This window comes from Tympanuchus pallidicinctus, unplaced genomic scaffold (assembly GCF_026119805.1).
Source record: "Tympanuchus pallidicinctus isolate F22 unplaced genomic scaffold, pur_lepc_1.0 scaffold8, whole genome shotgun sequence".
NCBI lineage: Eukaryota > Metazoa > Chordata > Aves > Galliformes > Phasianidae > Tympanuchus > Tympanuchus pallidicinctus.
Window position 1 is genome coordinate 3,914,750 of NW_026294802.1, and position 19,466 is coordinate 3,934,215.

A 19,466-nucleotide genomic window follows, 5' to 3' on the forward strand; every position below is an offset into this window, starting at 1 on the left:
ATGCTATTTTCTGTACTGAGGGCTGCTCTGAAAGTATTGCCTCCAGTTTTATTATGTTGGCCCTCAGCATCAGAGAGCAGAGAATTCGCACTATCAAATTGTGTTATTGTGCTCTTTGTCTCTTTCCTATTTTCCACGGAAGTAAACAGGAGGCACTGCTTTCAGACAGAGCTGCATATTGTAAAAAGATGGCAGAAGTGAATAATTAACAAATCACGATACACACTGAAGAGACTACTGCATATGTATTTCCTGCTTCTTAATGCACAGCCAGCTGCCACAGAACATCTCAGACAAAGGGCTGGAGGGTCAGTTAATCCCATAACTATTTACTGGCTACTACCGCATACTTCAAATCTAAAAGGAAGCATAATTTGCACACATTCATTCCATTGAGATTTCTATCAAGCATGACTGTCCTTTAAATCCTTTATTTGTACATAATTGCTGTGTCTTTATTAAGAAAAATTCTGTGTAATACTGGGAGGCAGGCAGTAAAAAACATGATTCATATAATACGTGAATTACAATTACATTTTTGCTTAATTACCAAAATCTTACAATAATGCAAGTTTCTCTCTTTGTGGTAATTTGTGGAATGACTGCAAGAAAAGGTATTCCCTCAAAAATACTAATGAATTTCTTAAAAACTGAATTGCAAAGGCAATTCACATTCTTTCAGTGCTTCATATCTCGAAGTTCTGTTCTAGAGGACAGAAAGAATTACACCTAGGATGGAATATATCATTCAATAAAATTAGAGCCACATGAGTTGATGACAGTGACACCTAGTCAGACCCAGGCAAAAAAAAACACTTTCAAGGCTGGGCAGCACTTAAAATTATCCAGCAACAGGAAGGCCCAATCTCCTTCCTATCACAGTATCTGATAAGTACTGGGAGATGAAGGGAGAAAGAACAGTTTGTTCTGAATAATTCTTATAGGTAGATCTGAACTCAGTGAGAAAACACATCTGATATGCTGTGTTTTCTGTAATAAAACCTGCAGATGCAAGAAAGCATAAAAAATGGATTTTACCATGCTGAAATTCAGTATCTGACAGCTTTGTAGGTCTTAACATGTCGAGCTGTGCTATCTAAGAGATAAAAAAAGAGTACATTCCACTCAGCTGGCAGGCTAGGATGGAATCTGATATGTCAGTGGTCTACATGGAAGAGAAATTGCCCTGGAATTTGACACTTATCCCCACAGAAAACGTGTAACACCATTTTACCCAGCATAACCAATTTGCTTCAAAGCTGACAATGCCTAGTAAGTTATGGAGAAAATCTTGACCTTCAAGTTTAGAGTTCTTTATGCCTGTTTCTTCAGGAGCTCTGTGTGTACTGTACAAAAGTCACAGATGAAATTAATTACAGGTTAATCACAGATTAATTAGGGCTGTATGTTCTCCGTTTACTAACAGCTGAAATAAGGTAACCCATCTTCTTCATCATAAAATGATACAACCATCAACAGACCAGACTAAAGCACTTCAGCTACCTTACCCTCAAAATCTAATCAGCATGTCAGGATGAAAATTCTCCAGTAATTTAGGCTGCAAATCATGGAGTTTTACTCGTGTTTACAGATTTTTGAATGTTGATACCTACTTTGTGTAGATGCCATCGTGCTTTGTTAGAAATAGTTTCTGATATACATATAAAGAATCCAGAAGGCTCATTTGATAAGAAGGTATTTTGTTACTTATCCATTTCATCTAGCTTGATCTTGATGCCAGTAAAGTCATAACTGAACAAAAAGTTTACCTGACCCCCACAACCTGCAAATTTGTTTAAACTGAAATTCAGCTCTTTCCACTATAAGGACATTTTAACTATTGAATACTCAGTAGATAGAGCCACTGTATAGTCACAAGGAAAAAACAAACAACACGTACTTGTCTGCTTGCAGATAGCTCCTAATCTATAAATTACATATGAAATTATTCAAGTTTGGATGTGAAAAAAAATTACTAAATATAATTGGTATTGCAGATTCTAATTAAAGCATTCAAATGTATTTTACACAACTTCTGGATACATAGTTTTCCAGCAGCAATTTGCTGGATAGTTACTGCAGTACAGAAACAATATTAACTGACAACTCTGTGCCACAAAGTATTCAGAAAACTCCACCTGAAAACTGTGGAAGACACTGGAAGGAAAAGACAAAAAAATATACACACTAATCCATTCACTTTTCTTGAAATTTCAGTAAGCATTACATTCTTAGGACAGGACAGCACAGCATATCACTTCCTTTTCACAATAGCCAAGTTTTTTTTGTTTTTTTTTTTTTTTTTTTTTTTTTTTTTTTCAAGAAAAAAATTTTCTGCTCCAGTCCAAGACCCTCTTTTTTTCATACTGTTTATAGACCAGACACTCGTTAACCTCTCAGATCTCTAGAGAGTTGAGGTTTAAGGGAACTCAGGAGGAAAAGACAAATTTGGAAACCCATTTATCCAACTCACTAGAATTGAGACATTATGGTTTTCATTCTTCCCCCACTCCCCAAAATACCAAATTTCCATCATCAGAGCTTTCTGAATAAACGAACATTTTGTTACTGAACTCAGGAAGAAAGAAACCACATGCCTGTTAGGGACAGAGAGAGGAGGAGTGGAATATGTGCTTGGGAGCGTGTTTATTTGACTGGATAGCAGACGGTCAACCAAAGAACATGTAGATCATATATTTTTAAGCATTTCATGATGTCATATTATTAATTCCAGCCAAAACCACCAAGACCAAAATTGTCTGAAATTGGTGCTTCTGTGTCCTGACCCCAAAGCCAACAATGGTTGCATAAAAAAAATAATCTATGTTCCTCTCAAGATTAATATTTTGTTTTAATCAATTAGAAGGCAGTGCCCTTTAGAGCATCTACAGAAGACAGGTCTCCTTAGCTAACAAACTAAAATGTGGTCCCGGGTAAATTTTACTTTCAGGAAATCAAAATGTTGAAATCCTTGAGAGAGGGAGGCTATAAGCAGAGGGCTCTTCTAAGGGAAGGAGTTTTTATTGAAGCTGTCACTTGTCATTAAACACTCCATATTTTACCATAGCTTGATATTTTCATTAGAGCATACAGACCTTTTTCATCCGTGAATGAAAGCATTCCCTTCAGCCTTGTGTTGAATATGAGGAAAGACTCTTAAAAATTGAGCCCACCCAAACAGGACAGTTAGATTCACAAAAGCAGAGAATGAACCAGGGAAAGTCAAGTAATATTAACAGTGTGGTAACTTACACACTTTAATGTTAAGTATCACACGCAACTTCAGTCAGTTCTCACATGCATTTGTTAGTATCTGTATTTATCTCAGAAATACTTGCATATGATTATAGGGAAAGCAGCAGAACTACTGAAGACACGACAAAATAACACTAGAGAAAATGAGAAAAACATCAAATACTTTGGCTTCCTCAAAAGAAACAACTGTATTTATCTCTAGTCCCTAGATTCAAGCTGTTTACTGTGATATTTAAATTAAAAAAATAAAGAGGAAATAAGTACAATTATGCTATTCTTAGCTCTATATCTATCCACTATCCATCTCTACCACTAAAACACTCTAAGTAAAGAATTGGATAGTGCATTGCAAGGACAACTGTACATTCTCAAACAAGTCTGATACAAACCAGCACCATTCTTTTAACTTGTCAATTTCTGAGTGAAGGCCGTCTCATGCTGCCTCCAAAGCTATAAAATTTCTTTGAAATATCAGAAACTTAACTAATTTTAATAGGAATTAAAGTTATCAATAACTGGAGTATCATTGTTCACCCATTGCTATGTGTAGCTGTACAAACACATTACATAACTTATTGTTCCTAAAAAAAGAGTAATTTTAGTATGCTAACAGGAGCTGAGAGAAAACAAATGTCAGGCTTTTTTCAGTGCATTCCATTTGTGTAACAGAAAGAAAAACAAAAAGTGAAAGAATAATGTCAAGGAAAAAAGCCAGTAGGGTAAGCCATGCTTTGAAAGAAATAAAATAAAGATGAACACGTGTGATAGTATCATTTGATAAGTACAACAGGCAAATAGTTGAATGACAGATGTCAAGTACTACTTACCTTTCCAAACTTAAAATACAGATTTATACAAATTGCAGATTAAAAATCTAACCATACACTAGATTATTTTTAGGAATTTTAAAAGACAGTTCACTAATACAAGGAGGATTGTGTTATTTGAACTTAAGCTGCCACATAACAAGAGCCTTGTGCATTGCCATAGCATTACGGCCACAAAACCCATTAGCAGATGTAGAAAACCCACATCCCCGTCTTTTAAAAAAGCGTGTAGTTATGAAATCATTTTCATACACTTGGAACTTAACTATTTCAGTGCAATGCACATGCAGGACTGGAACTAAGGGGAAAACCACAAAATGGTGCATCTGAGAGCATTCCACATGGACACATGTTTCTGCGGTTCTTTCAAAAGTTCTTAAAGAGTTGAAACCATCCCACTGGAATTCCACAGAACAGAGTAAAGAAGTATCTGTTTAAATTAAGGAGGGGATTTGTCTTTGCTTGCGAGCTATTAGGATTTATTCTATGCCTTTATTGTAGTTTTAGTAGCAAACACAGCTGGTACCAAGAACCAGGATTTAACCTAGGATAACAAAGAAAACAGCTTTGAGAAAGCACGTTCTCTAAAGATTTTGAAAAGAATTTTAACAGATCTCAAGGGTAGATTTTGATTCCCATGTTTATTTTCACTCACCAAAAGGAAAGCTGCTTTTGTAAATTTAAGAAATCACAGGAAAAATATTTATTATCTTCTCTCGGAATCATGCAGCCTTCATTCTATTTCATGGCAACAGTATAATGTTTCTATGACAGCACTTGAAAACTGAACTGCTTGATAAACCATCTACAGCTGTTATCAACCTAGAGCAGACTGAAAAGTATTTCAGTTGGTTTCATACTGGTGACTTTGTATGCCTAGACAGATTTGAGATAACCAGAATTTGGTATGGCAGCAGCATGTTATGATTTCTACAGTAATGCAAACTGTCTAGTAAGCATACTGAGAGTTCATGAGGTAGAGTAGGTTCTTGTCAAGTAAGGCCGAGTAAACACAGAAAACAAGACTCTTCAGTTGCGCCACAAAAATTTCTATTTACTATAACAATACTTACTTGCTTATTTTTCATTTCCTGAAGAAAAGGAACAGTATTAGGTAAAATCAGCTAGGAAAACATACAAAACAGCAAAATAATAAAGCTTTTAGAAGATTAGCAAAGAAAGAAATGCCACACCAATCTGAATGTTAAAAGATCAAATTATTTCAATGATGCACTTCATAACTGAACTGACAGTAAAAACCCGTTTTTCCGTGAAGAAAACAGAAAGGCTGCTTTCTTGGAAGAGCAGTAAGATAGATGTCTCCTTTTAAATAATCAGTGTATAATGGCTATGAAAATAGATCAGCAGGTACAGCAAGAGGTGATGTAGCTTACTGGCCCATTGGCCCTATTGCTTTTATCCAATTCTCATGTTACCTGAAGCTGTTGGGAGCTGTCATTAAGATTATCCTCTCGTCTCCTGGCCTCCTCCAGCATTTGTGCACTCTTCTTCTTCTCCACTTGCTCTTTGTGCTTCAGATTTGCTACTTTCTTATTTTGATCTTTAACTTGCCTGAAAGAGAGAAGAGCATTCAGAATGCAGTTCGGCTTCTGGTCAGACCTAGTGCTTGTGAGCTGGACTGGCGAGGAGTGGTGCTCTCAAATACAGTCACTTTCCACATGGAAAAACTGATTTATCCTCTAGCATTACCATCAAATGTTAAGTCAATCTAATGAACACATCATTTTACTCATTACTATTAGCTTAAATGTGAAAATTTCTGAAACAAAAACCTTAAAATAACTATTTAGTATAAGCTATTAATCAAGAGACACATTTGTCCTCATGACTGAGGTATGTATTACAAAGAAACCTTTTCTCTGTTCATGCAGATACAGACATATAAAAAATGCACACACTTAAATAGTCCATTTTGCTTTGAGTATCACTGTATCTAACATAAGCATAACAGGAGAATTGATAGGAAAACTACTGCAGCATTACTTGAACACAGAAGACTATCCACAATATCTAGGCAATCTCTTTCCAGAACTATTTATTTTCAAAATCAAGTTCTATTTGTTTACTAGATATTTTGAGGAATTTCCTATCCTTTCTTTTCACAGAAAGGAGCAAGCAAGAACAAACTATTTCAGAAAGCATGCATAATTTCCTTTTCACTTGCATCTATGAATTATTTTTGATGATCCTGGCAACTACCATTGCTTGCAGACAGGGTTTGGCCTTTCTGGGCATTAAGACACATGGAGTATTGAATCTAATTACAGACCCTTTAATCTCAGCCTCCAGACCACAGAGAACTTAAGTCTAAACTTTTAGTCCAATCAAAACAAAACAGGCTAGCTTTGCTTCCTCAGCCCTTTTCTCCATAATTATATCTGGAGTTTGGATTTTGGAATAAAAGATGAATTCTTTGGTTGCAAGATTTCCCCAAAACATCATGCAAGTAGTAGAGACAGCTCTTTAATTTACTGTTTAGAAAGCAGAATGATATACTAGCTTCCTATCTGGTATGTTATCCACACAGAGAAGGAAGAATGTTTCTTCTGTATTTCAGAAATACTTTTAGAATAGATCACAAACAACTCTGCTTTAATATTTTCTTCAGAACTAGTAACAACAGTGTCATCAAGAAAATACCTCTTTCAATATATATGTTCAAATTACGTGGCATAGGCCTAGTTGGTGATTCGAGCTCTTCCAAAACTGGAGGTTCAACACTGAGCTATACTTTCTGCAATGTAAGCCAGCTGGAGCTGGAAAAGTTGCAAAGATAGCAAATTTTCCTTGGTGCTAAACAAACTTCTATTAGTGAGAAAAAGTGCTGACATCCTCCAGAGACTGAGAATAAAAGAAAAGTCCTTTTCTGATGATGTTAAAAAGTTATTGGCATATTTAAATACCTTTTCCAACATTACAGCTGATTTGAGTCAGAATGCTTTTTAAACACAACTAGTGTAATTGTTAAGTTGCTCTAACCCAGGGCTGCTCACTGCGTATGGGCACACTGCCCAGGTTTAAAGCTGACTTGCTCAGTGATTAAACAACATATTGGAAATATTATGTTGGCACAACTCAGTTTGTACAATACATGGTTCTAGCCATCCCATAAAATAAACAGAGAAAGTACAGCTAAGTTAACACATAAAATGAAAATGTGCAAGTCCAACACATTCAGCTCCACATGAAGATTCTTATTCAACTTCTAGATTAAAAGTAGGGGAATTAGTTATTTTTTATAAACTGGCAAGCTTAGATTCACCTGCTAAAAAAGTGATATTATTTACTGTTATCTGCTGTTTAGATAAGAGACAACAATATTAATAGTAACAAATATTAAGCCTGATCAAAGTATATATAAGGAAGATCATTTGCAGCACAGTCCAATATGCCTTTAAAAAGAAAACAGCAGCTCTTCAATGAAAGGATGTTTGGTGCAAAATTAATGCCTTCCAAACAATCAAGTAGATACTAGGAGACAAATTCAGGGTTTTTCCCAAAGCAGTTTAAAAAGATGTCTTAAAATTACTTAGTACTACTCAGTCTTATGTTCGTAATTGCCATACTGTTCAGAAACTCGAACTCCTATGCAGGATAAAACTGCTACTCCGTACCTTCATCAAAAAGCAACAAAAAGTTGGACAACAAACCTTTCAGATAATACAGGTATCTACAACAATACCTCACTGCTGGGTAATTCTGTCATTGGTAGTCATTTTGGATAATGACATTTCTGGAGGTTTAGCTCCTAAAAATAGTTAGCACTCAAGTAAAAAGTCTTTTGCAGTGCTAAAAATCTCTCTCCATTTTGCAATGTCATGTCAAGAACTTGCAAATTTGAATCTATCAAAGAAAACAAAGTAGAATCAAAATCAGACTTCTAATTAAAAAAAAAAAAAGAAAGCAACAACTACAAAAAAAACCCAAAGCTTTTTAATTACAGATGGGTCAAGATTTTCAGAAACAATCTTTTACACCTTTTGATTCTAGGTGCACAGTTTAAGCCAAAGAGCCCCCCCGAGCAAAATTTCTGAAATTGGAATCTGAAAACAACTGTTCATTTCCATGACTTGAGCCTTCTTCTTCAATGAAGGATGAGGCTGCATCACTGATACAAATAAACAAACAAAAATCCAATGGCTTTTCTCTACAAAAATCTGGAATTTCTAGCAATGAGGGAATGCTATTATTCTAACACCATAAAGAGAGAATTAACCAAAAAAAAAACAACAATAAAAACTTTCAAATGAGTAGATTTCAGATTTCCAGAGTCTTTTTCTGAGAGAGGAAAAAAACAATAGAAAACCTGTGCACCATCGGGTATTCCTACAAAGTGGTAAGAAGACTGATCCAATTCAGTTTCCTTCAGTTTACTGCCTGCAAGTCCTTTGGAAGATTTTTCATTCCTAATAATATTAATTGTATTAAGGTTTAAATTAAGCTAAATTATTCCATACTACCCTAAATAATTTTGCATTTTAATACTAATTATCTTTTACAGTTATGCACATCAGTAGAAATAGCTGTTAATTATTTCCTTATATGGATTTTTATGCTACAAGTTAACAGATAGTTATTTACTACCCTAATCTGATTATCTTTTCTGAGGTAATTTTAGATGTTCTTCTTGTAAAATATGTGACAAAAAGTTAAGCAAAAATATGCAGAAGTTAATTTTAATTTTCTACTATTGCTTTAATGTTTTCTTTCAAAGTTATGCACCTAAAACACAACGGTTTTCCTAATGGTCCAAGAATAAGTGCACATTTACAATGTATTCAAATCACTACGGAAACTCATCTTCAAGAAAAAAGTGGATACTGATTATATTTCAAATGATGAGTGTGTGCACGTGGAAAAAACACATTCATTTTGTTCACAGCTAAAGAAACCACCTGTTTATCTGACTTAGGTTCTTGGAAACTAATTTCACATTAAAAAGAAGGCATACTGTCAGTCAGCCATGTCAGAAAGATTGTGCTCAGCAACAGCCTTCATTAACGTAGCATTACCACCACCCACAGGACAGTGCACTGTTGCTGCAGCTACTAATCCTGATGGAAGAGGAACTTCACTGGCTTTAAAGCACACTGCTTCTCAACATAACTACACTGATGCAATACGTATACAGTGAAATTTATTCCAAAAATGGCAAAATAATAAAAAAAAAAGTATGCAATAACGCGCTGTATTACTTAGTTTAATATTGCCAATGCTTATTATATTATGAAATATTGAATTACAATGTATAACATCATTGAATAGGACATCAAAACACTCTGAAGTCCTGAGAGACACTGAGGAGTACATTTATTCACATGCGGAATTAAATGGAGCAGCCATGTAAAGAAGTATAATGCTGACAGCAACTTAAGTCCAAGAACAAAACACATCATAACTGAAAAAAAATCCAGATAGCAATCCTGAAAGGCAGAAAACAATAAACTACATTGTCCAGACCTTTATTAGGAGTATTTGATTAGTGATTAGATTTAAAAAAAAAAAACATACTTTTTTTTACTGCAAAGAAGTCACCATCAATTCAAAGGGATGTTAATGACCTGAGCTGGAATGACTCAAAACTCAAAGGGAAGTGTCCAACTTATTATATTGCCAGCACCATTTCCTTCATCACTTCTTTGTTTTAAAGGCCATACAGCCATAACCTTCACCTTCACTTAAGAATCAAAAGATCATAAGCACAGTGACATGAGGTGAGGAATTATTTTTATTTATTTTTTTATTTTGAGAGTTTTGGTGCGCAAAGAAAAACATTTTACCTTTTGGGAAGTTAAGTAAAAGGAAGTCAAAGAGGAACTCTTCTCAAGAATGCTACTTGAGATTGAAAATAAGAAAAAAAAAATCCTTTTAAAAAGGTTTCGCTTTAGCGTTTAGTTGCTTAAAACTTACTTTACCTTACTTGCAGTTGATCACCCAGCCATAGAGAATAATGGCAGTATTTGGAAAGCCTAATTTCTTAACCTCAAGAAAAAAAGAAAATAATGAAAGTAAAATAAGTGATGTAGGAAACAGGACTGACCACATCACATAGTCCCATCATCACAACTGTGTGCCTGATTGACGGTCAAAGCAAAACTGCCAAAGATTGAACAAAGCTTCCTATCTTACTCACTGAAAACTTAGGATTAAGAAATTAACTTACTGCTGAAGGTCACTATGCAATTTAGTATGGCCAGATTTCTTTTTTTTAGAGCATAAGCATTATTTGATGCTGTTCCTTTGCTTTGTTGGGTTCTACTAAGCAATTTGAGTTTCTTAAGTAGTTATTTTACTGTTAAAAAAAATGGTGCATTAAGTTACTAAATTAAAAAAAGCCACAATACTTTAATTATGCTTTTCAAATAACTCAGTCTAGTACCACCACCTCTGTTCCACTTTGTGTATTAGATAAAAAATGGATCAACACACGTTCAATCAGCTTCTACTGTATGCACAGCTGACCCATTCCAGCATTCAACTACCTCTTCTGCTTGTGGTCTCCTCCAACAACCTCTCATCATTTTGTTACACTGCTCTTCTTTTTCATATGTTCTGTGACATATATATGACAAGGAAAAACATGGCAATGAAAATATTAGCAGATTCTGAGAATTTAACTGGTCTGTTGCATGCGAGACAAGAAGCAAGAAGTCCCACAGTGGCTTTAAGAGTTGGGAAGGGTGAACTACATTTCCTGAACCTAGGAAACCTTGGTTTATAAAACAAAGTGTGCGTTCAGTGAGCACTGGAGGGGGCAAGGGATGAAGACGCAGAAGGCTATGGGAAACCAGCTTGCCCCAGATTTTCAGAACAAGGTCCTAAAAGCACCTGAATCAACAAGTGTGAAAGTCAAAGACTAGAAGCAGATCTCAACTTTACACTGTTTTTTTTTCCCCTCAATGTTAGGAATTAGCTGTACAGTATCAATCCCTGTTCCCGGTGTAGTCAGCCCATCTGACTCCAGCTAAAAAAAGCCTTCTACTTCCAGAAACAGCCAATGGGAAAATATAGGAAAATAAAGCATATAAACCAGGCAGGAACTAAATACTCTGAATCAGAAAACAGTCTAAAAACCTCCTGTTATTTAAGAATACCTCTAACAGAAACCCATCACCTGACATGTAAGCATCACATAAAGCTTACACACAGCACATTTCAAATAGTGAAGTGGCACAGGTTATTACTACAGTCAGAGAATTTAGAGAAAGATACATAATAAACACATGTACAGAAAGAGAAATCTTACTAAAGATTAGAAGCACAAGCATCTCAAAAGCATACTCTAAGTGCTACCAAGCTAACGTTTTTCAGGGAAAGTAGATTTTTGTCTTCAGTCTCTTGATTGACAAAACCTTAATAAAATCAGCTGCTCTCCAGTCAAGAGAACAGTAGTAGCCAATTACACACAAACTGTTGGAGTGTTGTTTTAGTATTCTCAAAGTAACTGGAAGAAAAGAACAAGATCTTTAATGAACCGGCTACAATTAACAACAGGGAGTAACAGGAGTCTTCATTTTAGTTCAAGAAGTCCACAGTAAATTAAGCAAAGGAAAGATTCACTTTGCCAGACACAGACACAACCTGCTAAAAAAAAAAAAAAAAGAGCAAAGCAAAAAACCTTCAGTTACACACCTACAGCACCATGTTTTCATTAATATCTAACTCCATTTCTGTAGATATAATCCACTACAGTTACTCACCCCACTACTTCGTTTAAAAAATACAGTGCAGTTTCTCAACTATTTAAACCTTCAATATCTACTCAGTAGGAAGTAAATGTGATAAAGCTAATAAATACATACCATAACTTCATAATTGATGTCAAATTTGAAATCAGTTTCAAAAACTAAATATCAAATTAATTGCAGGTAAAGTTCTATAGTTAAATTAAACCTTGCAATCTCCAATTTTTATTAAAGTTGAAAGCATTAAAAACACAAATTCAAGGTGAACCCTACAATAATGCTCTACGATGATGATATGGGTGCTCCTTTCTTAGGAGAAAACACAATGCTTTGAGAACCTTAATAACAGTATTCAGTAGTTCAACAAATAAGTTTGTTTTATTGCATTTTTTTTTCTTATGCTTTTGTTAATTGAGTAAGCAGATGCAAAGCCAAAAATGACATTAGCAAAAAGCCTGATGAGGCCTCAGTGTGGATTCCTTCTCCTAGCTACATGCTGAGTTAGTTGAATTTGGCCCTAGCAGCACGGGAAGAGCTCCCAGAGGGGCTTTTCTTTTTACCTTCAATTCCAACACATAAGCCAACCACCCTATGAACAGATCACACACAGCCAGTCACTCTCTGCTCAAGAGACCTGCATGATTTGGCTGAAAAAAGTATTTTCTAAACAGCAATAAAATCTTCCTTATGAATGGCATTTTATTGAGGTTTCAGAGGGTATTTTTGTGATCTAAGATCACACACGTCTCTTTTAACTGCAGTCCCACCAGCCAGAAAAGAAAACAAATCAAAATATAGCAGTTGTTTTCTTTCATAAGAGTATGCAATCTTTTCATTCCTTCTAGAATAATACTTGATACATACAATAATTAAAAATAAAACGGAATGTGAAATCAGCAGTTGAAACAAAAACAAACACAAAAGTTAAATATAAAGCAGGGGAAATAACATTTTAAAAGCAAATCGTTTAAAAATTATGCTAGCCTATAAGCCTATGCTTATTTTACAGCAAATATTGGACCACTTATCAATAAGGACAAGTCCTCTTCTAGAGTATTTCACAAGTTTGGGATAAGGATTGCAAATTATCCTGGTCTTTTGAAAGAATTAATGTTAAAGAATCAATGTGACATTACTGAAAATGCAGTTTTCAATGAAAGGTATTAAAAGAAACAGTTACTTGAGTAGAAAACACAATGTATGTATGTAGGTTACTCTGAAAGCAATGCCTCCAATTTATTTCCATGGAAACTACAACAGATGCAAAGAACACAACAATGTCTGATAAAGCAAATTCTCAGTTATAAAACACTATTTTTTAAACACACTCACCACCATTAGCCAATAATTTGCACAAATGAGCTGACTGTCAGAGAGGTTCTTCATTTTGAAGTGTGAGAACCACGCACGGCCATCCAGAATGTGGTTTGCCTATCAAGTGGCTGTTGCCACTCCTGAAATGCACCACCCACCACCTCAACCTGCTCACTTCCACTGTTAGGTCTCCATAAGTGTTTGCAAGTAACAACAAATGTCAGTGGGTGGGGTTTTTTTCTGCATGGAGGAAGTCAGTGACACACCTTTGCCTCAAACTCACTTGTGTGTCAGACACCATTTTGTCAGAATGCCCCTCTGCTGCCATCTGTCACGCGTCAACAACATGAAACCAAGTATTGGTGGGGAGGTTCAGCCTTTATTGCTGTATCATCAACATCTGCCTCTGACATCACGGGCCAACGTAACACAATAGGAGGCATTACTTCTGGAGCAGCTCTCATGCCAACTCAGTGGAAGAGGATTTCTTATATCAAAAAACTCCATGTATGAGAACATTCAGAATCTTGTCTCATTAGAAAAGAGAAAAAAGGCACAGAGGCTTCAAGGAAATGATGTGAGGACAGAAATGCTAAAAGGATCTTTCTGAAAAACTATAAAGCGGTCTGTTTCAGGACTATAAAAAGGTCTGTTTCAGGCCTGGTGATTTTTACATTGCTGGTATGACCATATCAAAACCATATTATTTACTTTGTCTACTTAAGGACAAAATTGTTTTCAACAAGAGTCTTCCAAGCAGACTCTCTGCATAGATTTAAATGCATAAGGTGTTTATCCTTCTAGCTATAAAAATCAGTTTCAAGTCTGAACTTTCTGATAAGAGGTTCTGTCCCATATATGGGAAAATCCAATTCTGAGTAGTCTTTTATTTAGAGAACTATACTACTCCAGTGAACTATTTTTTATTTGGTTACCTTGAGACAAATTAGGCAAAATTCAGATTTGAATTGATTGGATTTGACCATTTTACCAACACAAATGTGTTGATGCAGCCTGTCACTGTGATACAAGTAGGTACAAATCTTTTCTGTCTCCTTCAATGAATAAACCTCCTATGTAATTGAAGAATGCTCATAATCTTTAAGATAGATAAAGAAACAACAGCCTTTAATGTCAGGAAGAATATTCCTAAGACAAATCTCATATGTTTTCAATAGATTAACTGTCTCTGTATATGAAAATATACATTACAGGTTAAGAATTTTAACCAGTGTTGAGAATCTCATTAAAAATTATAGAGGCTATAGTCAAAATAGGATACAGAAAGACAAGACTTCTAGTTTCTTTCTCTATCAAAATAAACCCATGAATTTCTCTAACTGTAATTCAAAAAACATCCTCCACTATTCCAAGACGTGGAAGAAAATTTATTCCTTTCTCTCTAGAATACTTAAGAAATCATCTTAAAAAAAAAAAAAAAAAAAAAAAAAGATAAAAATGTATCTGGGGAAGATTATGTCTGCAACTGAAAAGTGTTAGCAATTCATATGTGCTTCTGAAACTGTTTCACACCCACCAAAAAACAAATGCGCTGATCTGCCATGAACATACCCATGAAATGATCTTCTACAGTAAAAACAAGGAGTCTTTAAAATAAAATCACTTAAGTCTTTAAAATGCTTTTTTCACAAGGAAGATAATTGACTATCAGAGAGAAATGTACTTGCAAAGTATCCAACTTACTTGGGAATAAAGCCTTAAGCAGTAAAAAACAATGCACAAGATGCACCAGTAAGACCAGTAAGTTACATAAAATCCTATAGTTTTAGTATTGATACTCTTAGCAGCTTCCCAGAGCAAAGGCACAAGAATGTCAAGAAACCTTCACTAGTGGTATTAAGTTTTAATGTCAGAGGCATTAAGGAAATATTTGGTTCTGATAAGTGTGCATGAAGAGACTGAGGAGTAGTAGTAGTATGGTTTTGCCATGGATTTGAATTAAAACTAATTTTTAGTGAAGCCTATGTTCTGCCTTAGCACGTATTTATTCTGAACTAATGATGAAAACGAAAAAAAAAGATCTGTGCAAAGTGCAAGGGAACAAATAGCAAGTGATGCTGAAGGAAAGATACGTCTTACTCTCACTAATATCAATACCTTAAAACGTTGACATTGCAAATAATGAAGAAATGTTTGCTTTTATATTTTTTACATATATATTGCTACAAGGAGATAGTAGTAAAACTATTTATTAGCTGGTTATTCAATTCTTTGTATGACATTGATATCACTTTCTGCCAGTAACATCTATGTGATGTTAAAGATTACACAATGAAAAGTGAAGTGAGTGAGTAAATCTATCTTGTAGCTGGTTACAAGAGAAGCTATGAACAACATTGCTGCCATCTATTTGTTATGACTAGCCAAGAAATTCAGGCACAGCTAGCATGATCAAGAATCCTACCAGCTGAAAATTCAAAGATTAAAACAGTACACCTTTGTCTTTATAACCACTTGAGACAAAAGGAACTAAGGGAGCACACAGTGCAGAACACACCAGAGAAAGGCAGGCCTAGAGAAAGAATGAAACAACACTGAACACAATATTGGTGAAGGAGTAAAGGTATGACAGGAGATAACTGCAAAATAATGTGTTGCCATACACTTTCATGGGTAAAGTTGTGCTCCGTTATCCCCCTCTCAGTTCCCAGACTCCGGGACTTCATCAAATGTGATGTGAGCAACTCAAGACATTAAAAATGCAATAGGAAGTTTGCTGACAATTTGAATTTTGCTGGCACTCACAATGGAAACAATCTGGTCAGCGCTGCTAGTGCCAGTGGGATTGATACAGACCAAGTTGGACTGATGTGGAAGCTAAGGAAGACAACATATGTTTTTTAGAGCTACCATCTGGTGAGCTATGGTAAATGAATGACACTGGGAAGTCGCAAGTTCACATGCCACACTAGGAGAGAGTTGAGCAACAAAGGAGCATTGGAACTACAAGGAAAAGTGGCCTCACACCAGTTTTACATTGGATTGGAGCCTTCTGCAATCTTCTGTCAAGGCTGGCACTGAGCACACTCACTTGGCAACTGCCAATTGCTGGCAGCTGTAATTTCTAGGACTAAATTAAGCATTTCTGGTCTATCCATACAGACTGTTTTGCACCTCAGATTTATAATGTTCTCTCACTCTTGGTTTTTAGAAAAGGAGATGATCAACTTCATTATGAAATGTTTGAAAGGATGACACTAGAAACGAATTGCTGAAAACCTACTGTCATCCCAAAACTACCATCAAACTCCATTCCAATTTTCACCAAAGCTGTTCAATACTGTAAAGGAATTGATAACATAATAAGATTCCATGTAAAAAGCCCTTTGTTTTGAAATGAGTGTGCTGAGTCACCTAAGAGATGGGGGCATCGTGCCCCTCAGAGCTACAAGTTAATCATTCATGACTGAAAGCAAGCAGTGATAGTAAGAAATGCTCTCAGTCAAAAAGTAAAGTATTGAGTCACATCTGAAACACAACTGTTCCAGTGTCTCTCATCTAAGGCAAGGAGGTCGTCTTGCATGGTGGTGCAAAATGGAAATCGATCTTCACAAGCAACACAGGATTAAGAGGCAACATTTCAAGCTAGTCACAAGCGGAACACATGCAGAACAACTAGATGCTTTTCTGGCATCTGATTACCATCACTGATTTTTTTTCCTCTTGTATCTTGTTGAAATTGATATCAGAGTATTTTGCAACTTATGTCTCTTGGCTCTTGTCCTTTTACTGAACACCTCAGAGAAGAGCCTGGCTCTTTCTTCTCTGCACCTTCCCATTAAGCAGCCAAAAAACTACAGCATAATCTCTCATGATGCTCCTTGTCGGTCATGAACATACCTGGTTCTTTCTGCCTCTTCTTGTATGCCATGTGCTCCAGCAAGCACCTTGTCATCTTGCTGTCCTGCCTGCTGGACTCATTCCACTATCACAGTACCTTTCCTGTACTTGAAAGTTCCTTCTAGACACAGTCTTCCTGATGCAGACTCACAAGTGCCAGGTAGAGGGAAAAAATCACTTCTCTCAACATGTTGACTGTGCTTGTGCTAATACACCCCTGTATGCAATGTGATACTTGCTGACTTGTTCAACTTGTCCTCAATCACATCTCAGTCCTTCCCTACAAGTCAGCCTTCCTGCCAGCTGGTCCTCAGCACATACAACATCAGTTGCAGAGCTTTGCACTTATACTTACTGAACTTTATGAGGTTTCTGTCAGTTCTTTTCCACAGTCTGTCAAGGTCATCCTAAATAGCAGCCCTACCCTCCATAACCACACCCATGAAAATCTGAGGGCACATTTTATCTCATCATCCACATGATTAAAAAAAAACATTAAATAGTGATGATTCCCTTCTAAGACAGTAATCTCATAATTGAAGGCAATCAAGTTGGTCAGGCATGATTTACCTTTGTAGAGCCAACTGGCTGTTCCCTATCAGCTTCTTGTCCTTTAGATGCACGAAAATGGCCTTCAGGAGGATCTACTCCAAATAATTGTTTGGACCCTATTTTTCATCTTTCTTAGAAACGGGCATGATGCTTGCCACTCATCAGGAAGGTTTCCTGACAAACATGAGCTTAAGATGACAGAAAGAGTCCTTGCAATGACATCAGCTGGCTCCCTTGGCAACCCTGTAAGTATGATCTGATTCCATCAACCTGCGTATTTCCAATTTGCTTAAATAGTCTATAACTTGCATTTCCATTTCTGTGGGTAATGCTTCACTCCTGCAGACTCTGCCACTAAGCTTGAGGAGTTAGGAAATCTGAAAGCAGTCATTATCAGCAAAGTTACCAGTACAAGAAATTACTGAGCTCCTCACCCTCTTCTGTGACATTTAAGGTCCCCTCCCCAGCTGAATTCTCTGCATTTTTTTCCCTGAATTCAGGTTCTGCTAAATATTTTGGTAGACAGTTAAGAAAGCATTTGTACCAAGGCTAATTAAAACCACAAATTCACTATCTGTCCATACCCTATGTGGCTTTTAGAGTTTCGACAGAAATAAAAGTCTAGCCATTGGAGGGGTACACTTTTGCATAGAAGTTAGCCCTTAAAGAAGAAAAATAATGTTCAGATTTTATTCCTATGACTAAACGTGATGTGACACATATAGGTTAATCAAAATGTTTAATGTTGCATGAAGTTTGAATGATAATTTCTGATAATCTTCTGAAGACAAGCTAGATAATTTATTAACTTTGCAATTAGCGTGAAGACGTAATAAAATGTCTTCTATATAATGTTTTGTTTTGATTTTTCAAGTAGTATGGTAAGATGCTTTGCTTTCAGTTATATTCAGAAAAGGAAAATTTTGAGAGAATTCTCAGATCTTAGAGCCCAGTTGACACACAAACAGCCCCCCGTGTATCTCTCCATTCTAACTCCCACAGGAAAGCCGTACGCTTTGCGAGTATGTGTACTGAAAATAGAGCAATAACATAAAAAGAAAAACAGCTCATCAGTTAAGTTATTTTCAGCAGGTAGCAGGAAAGAAATCAGATCAGACAAGACTGCAGGAAAGCGAGAATTTTGAGGTGATGTACATCTGTGAATAACTGTGCTTTGTTAAGATACAGTGAAACAAGGCAAGAAAAAACGACCTTTGACAGAAAAGCTATAGACTCCACTTCAAAGGGATAAGGAAATCTCTATTCCTGAAGCAAATCCTAAAGACTTTGCCAGTGACCTATTTTAACAAAAAAACAGTGTCTGTGCTCTACTTATCACTATCTAGCCTTAACAACCAAAAAGTCTGACTTCTTCAATCTTTTGTTTTCCACTATCATTTTATAGATGCTTTACTTTTTTTCTTCATTCACAAGGAACGGACAACTCCTACAAGAAAAGAGTGCTTTTTTAATATAAAGAATTCCATAAAACCATTTTTTTTTATTTAAGAAAAATTAAAGGGAAAAAGACATTAAGTAGAAAGCAATTATTAGAGCACATTACTTTTTAGAAATGACATTTAAATGGAAACTTCTTTGAAAACAATGTATCTGGCTCTGCTGCTCAGAAATAACCACTGCTGACTCAAATATTCAACATTTTTATCACTTCCCAAGGTATTAAATGATCAGCACGGTGGCAGAATGAAGACTAAACAGTCCCCTGAAGGTATGAAATTAGAGACTCAGCCACACTTGCACTGAAATTGGTCCAGGCTGCCCAGGCATTTTCTCAGTACTCAGAAACACAGCTTCTTAGAGATACAGCACATAGCTGTATCGAGAGTATATCGAGAGTTATGTCCGTAACAATGAAAAATCCATAGATCCATAGACAATCACTCAACTATACGCCTGTAACTTACCACACCACATTTATTTATTTTATTAT

At 35.9% G+C, this 19,466-nt stretch overlaps 2 protein-coding genes across 9 annotated transcripts in view; one reads left to right on the forward strand and one right to left on the reverse strand.

Moving 5' to 3' along the window:
- NINJ2 (ninjurin 2) overlaps positions 1-19,466 on the forward strand; it is a 508,566-nt gene that overhangs the window by 162,165 nt on the left and 326,935 nt on the right. The gene's annotated exons all lie outside the window — the stretch shown is intronic.
- ERC1 (ELKS/RAB6-interacting/CAST family member 1) overlaps positions 1-19,466 on the reverse strand; it is a 292,584-nt gene that overhangs the window by 133,071 nt on the left and 140,047 nt on the right. For all 8 annotated transcript variants that reach the window (XM_052667563.1, XM_052667564.1, XM_052667567.1 and 5 more), the window contains one exon: positions 5,519-5,654. In XM_052667563.1, coding sequence (XP_052523523.1) covers positions 5,519-5,654 — 136 coding nt within the window. The remainder of the gene's footprint in view (positions 1-5,518; positions 5,655-19,466) is intronic.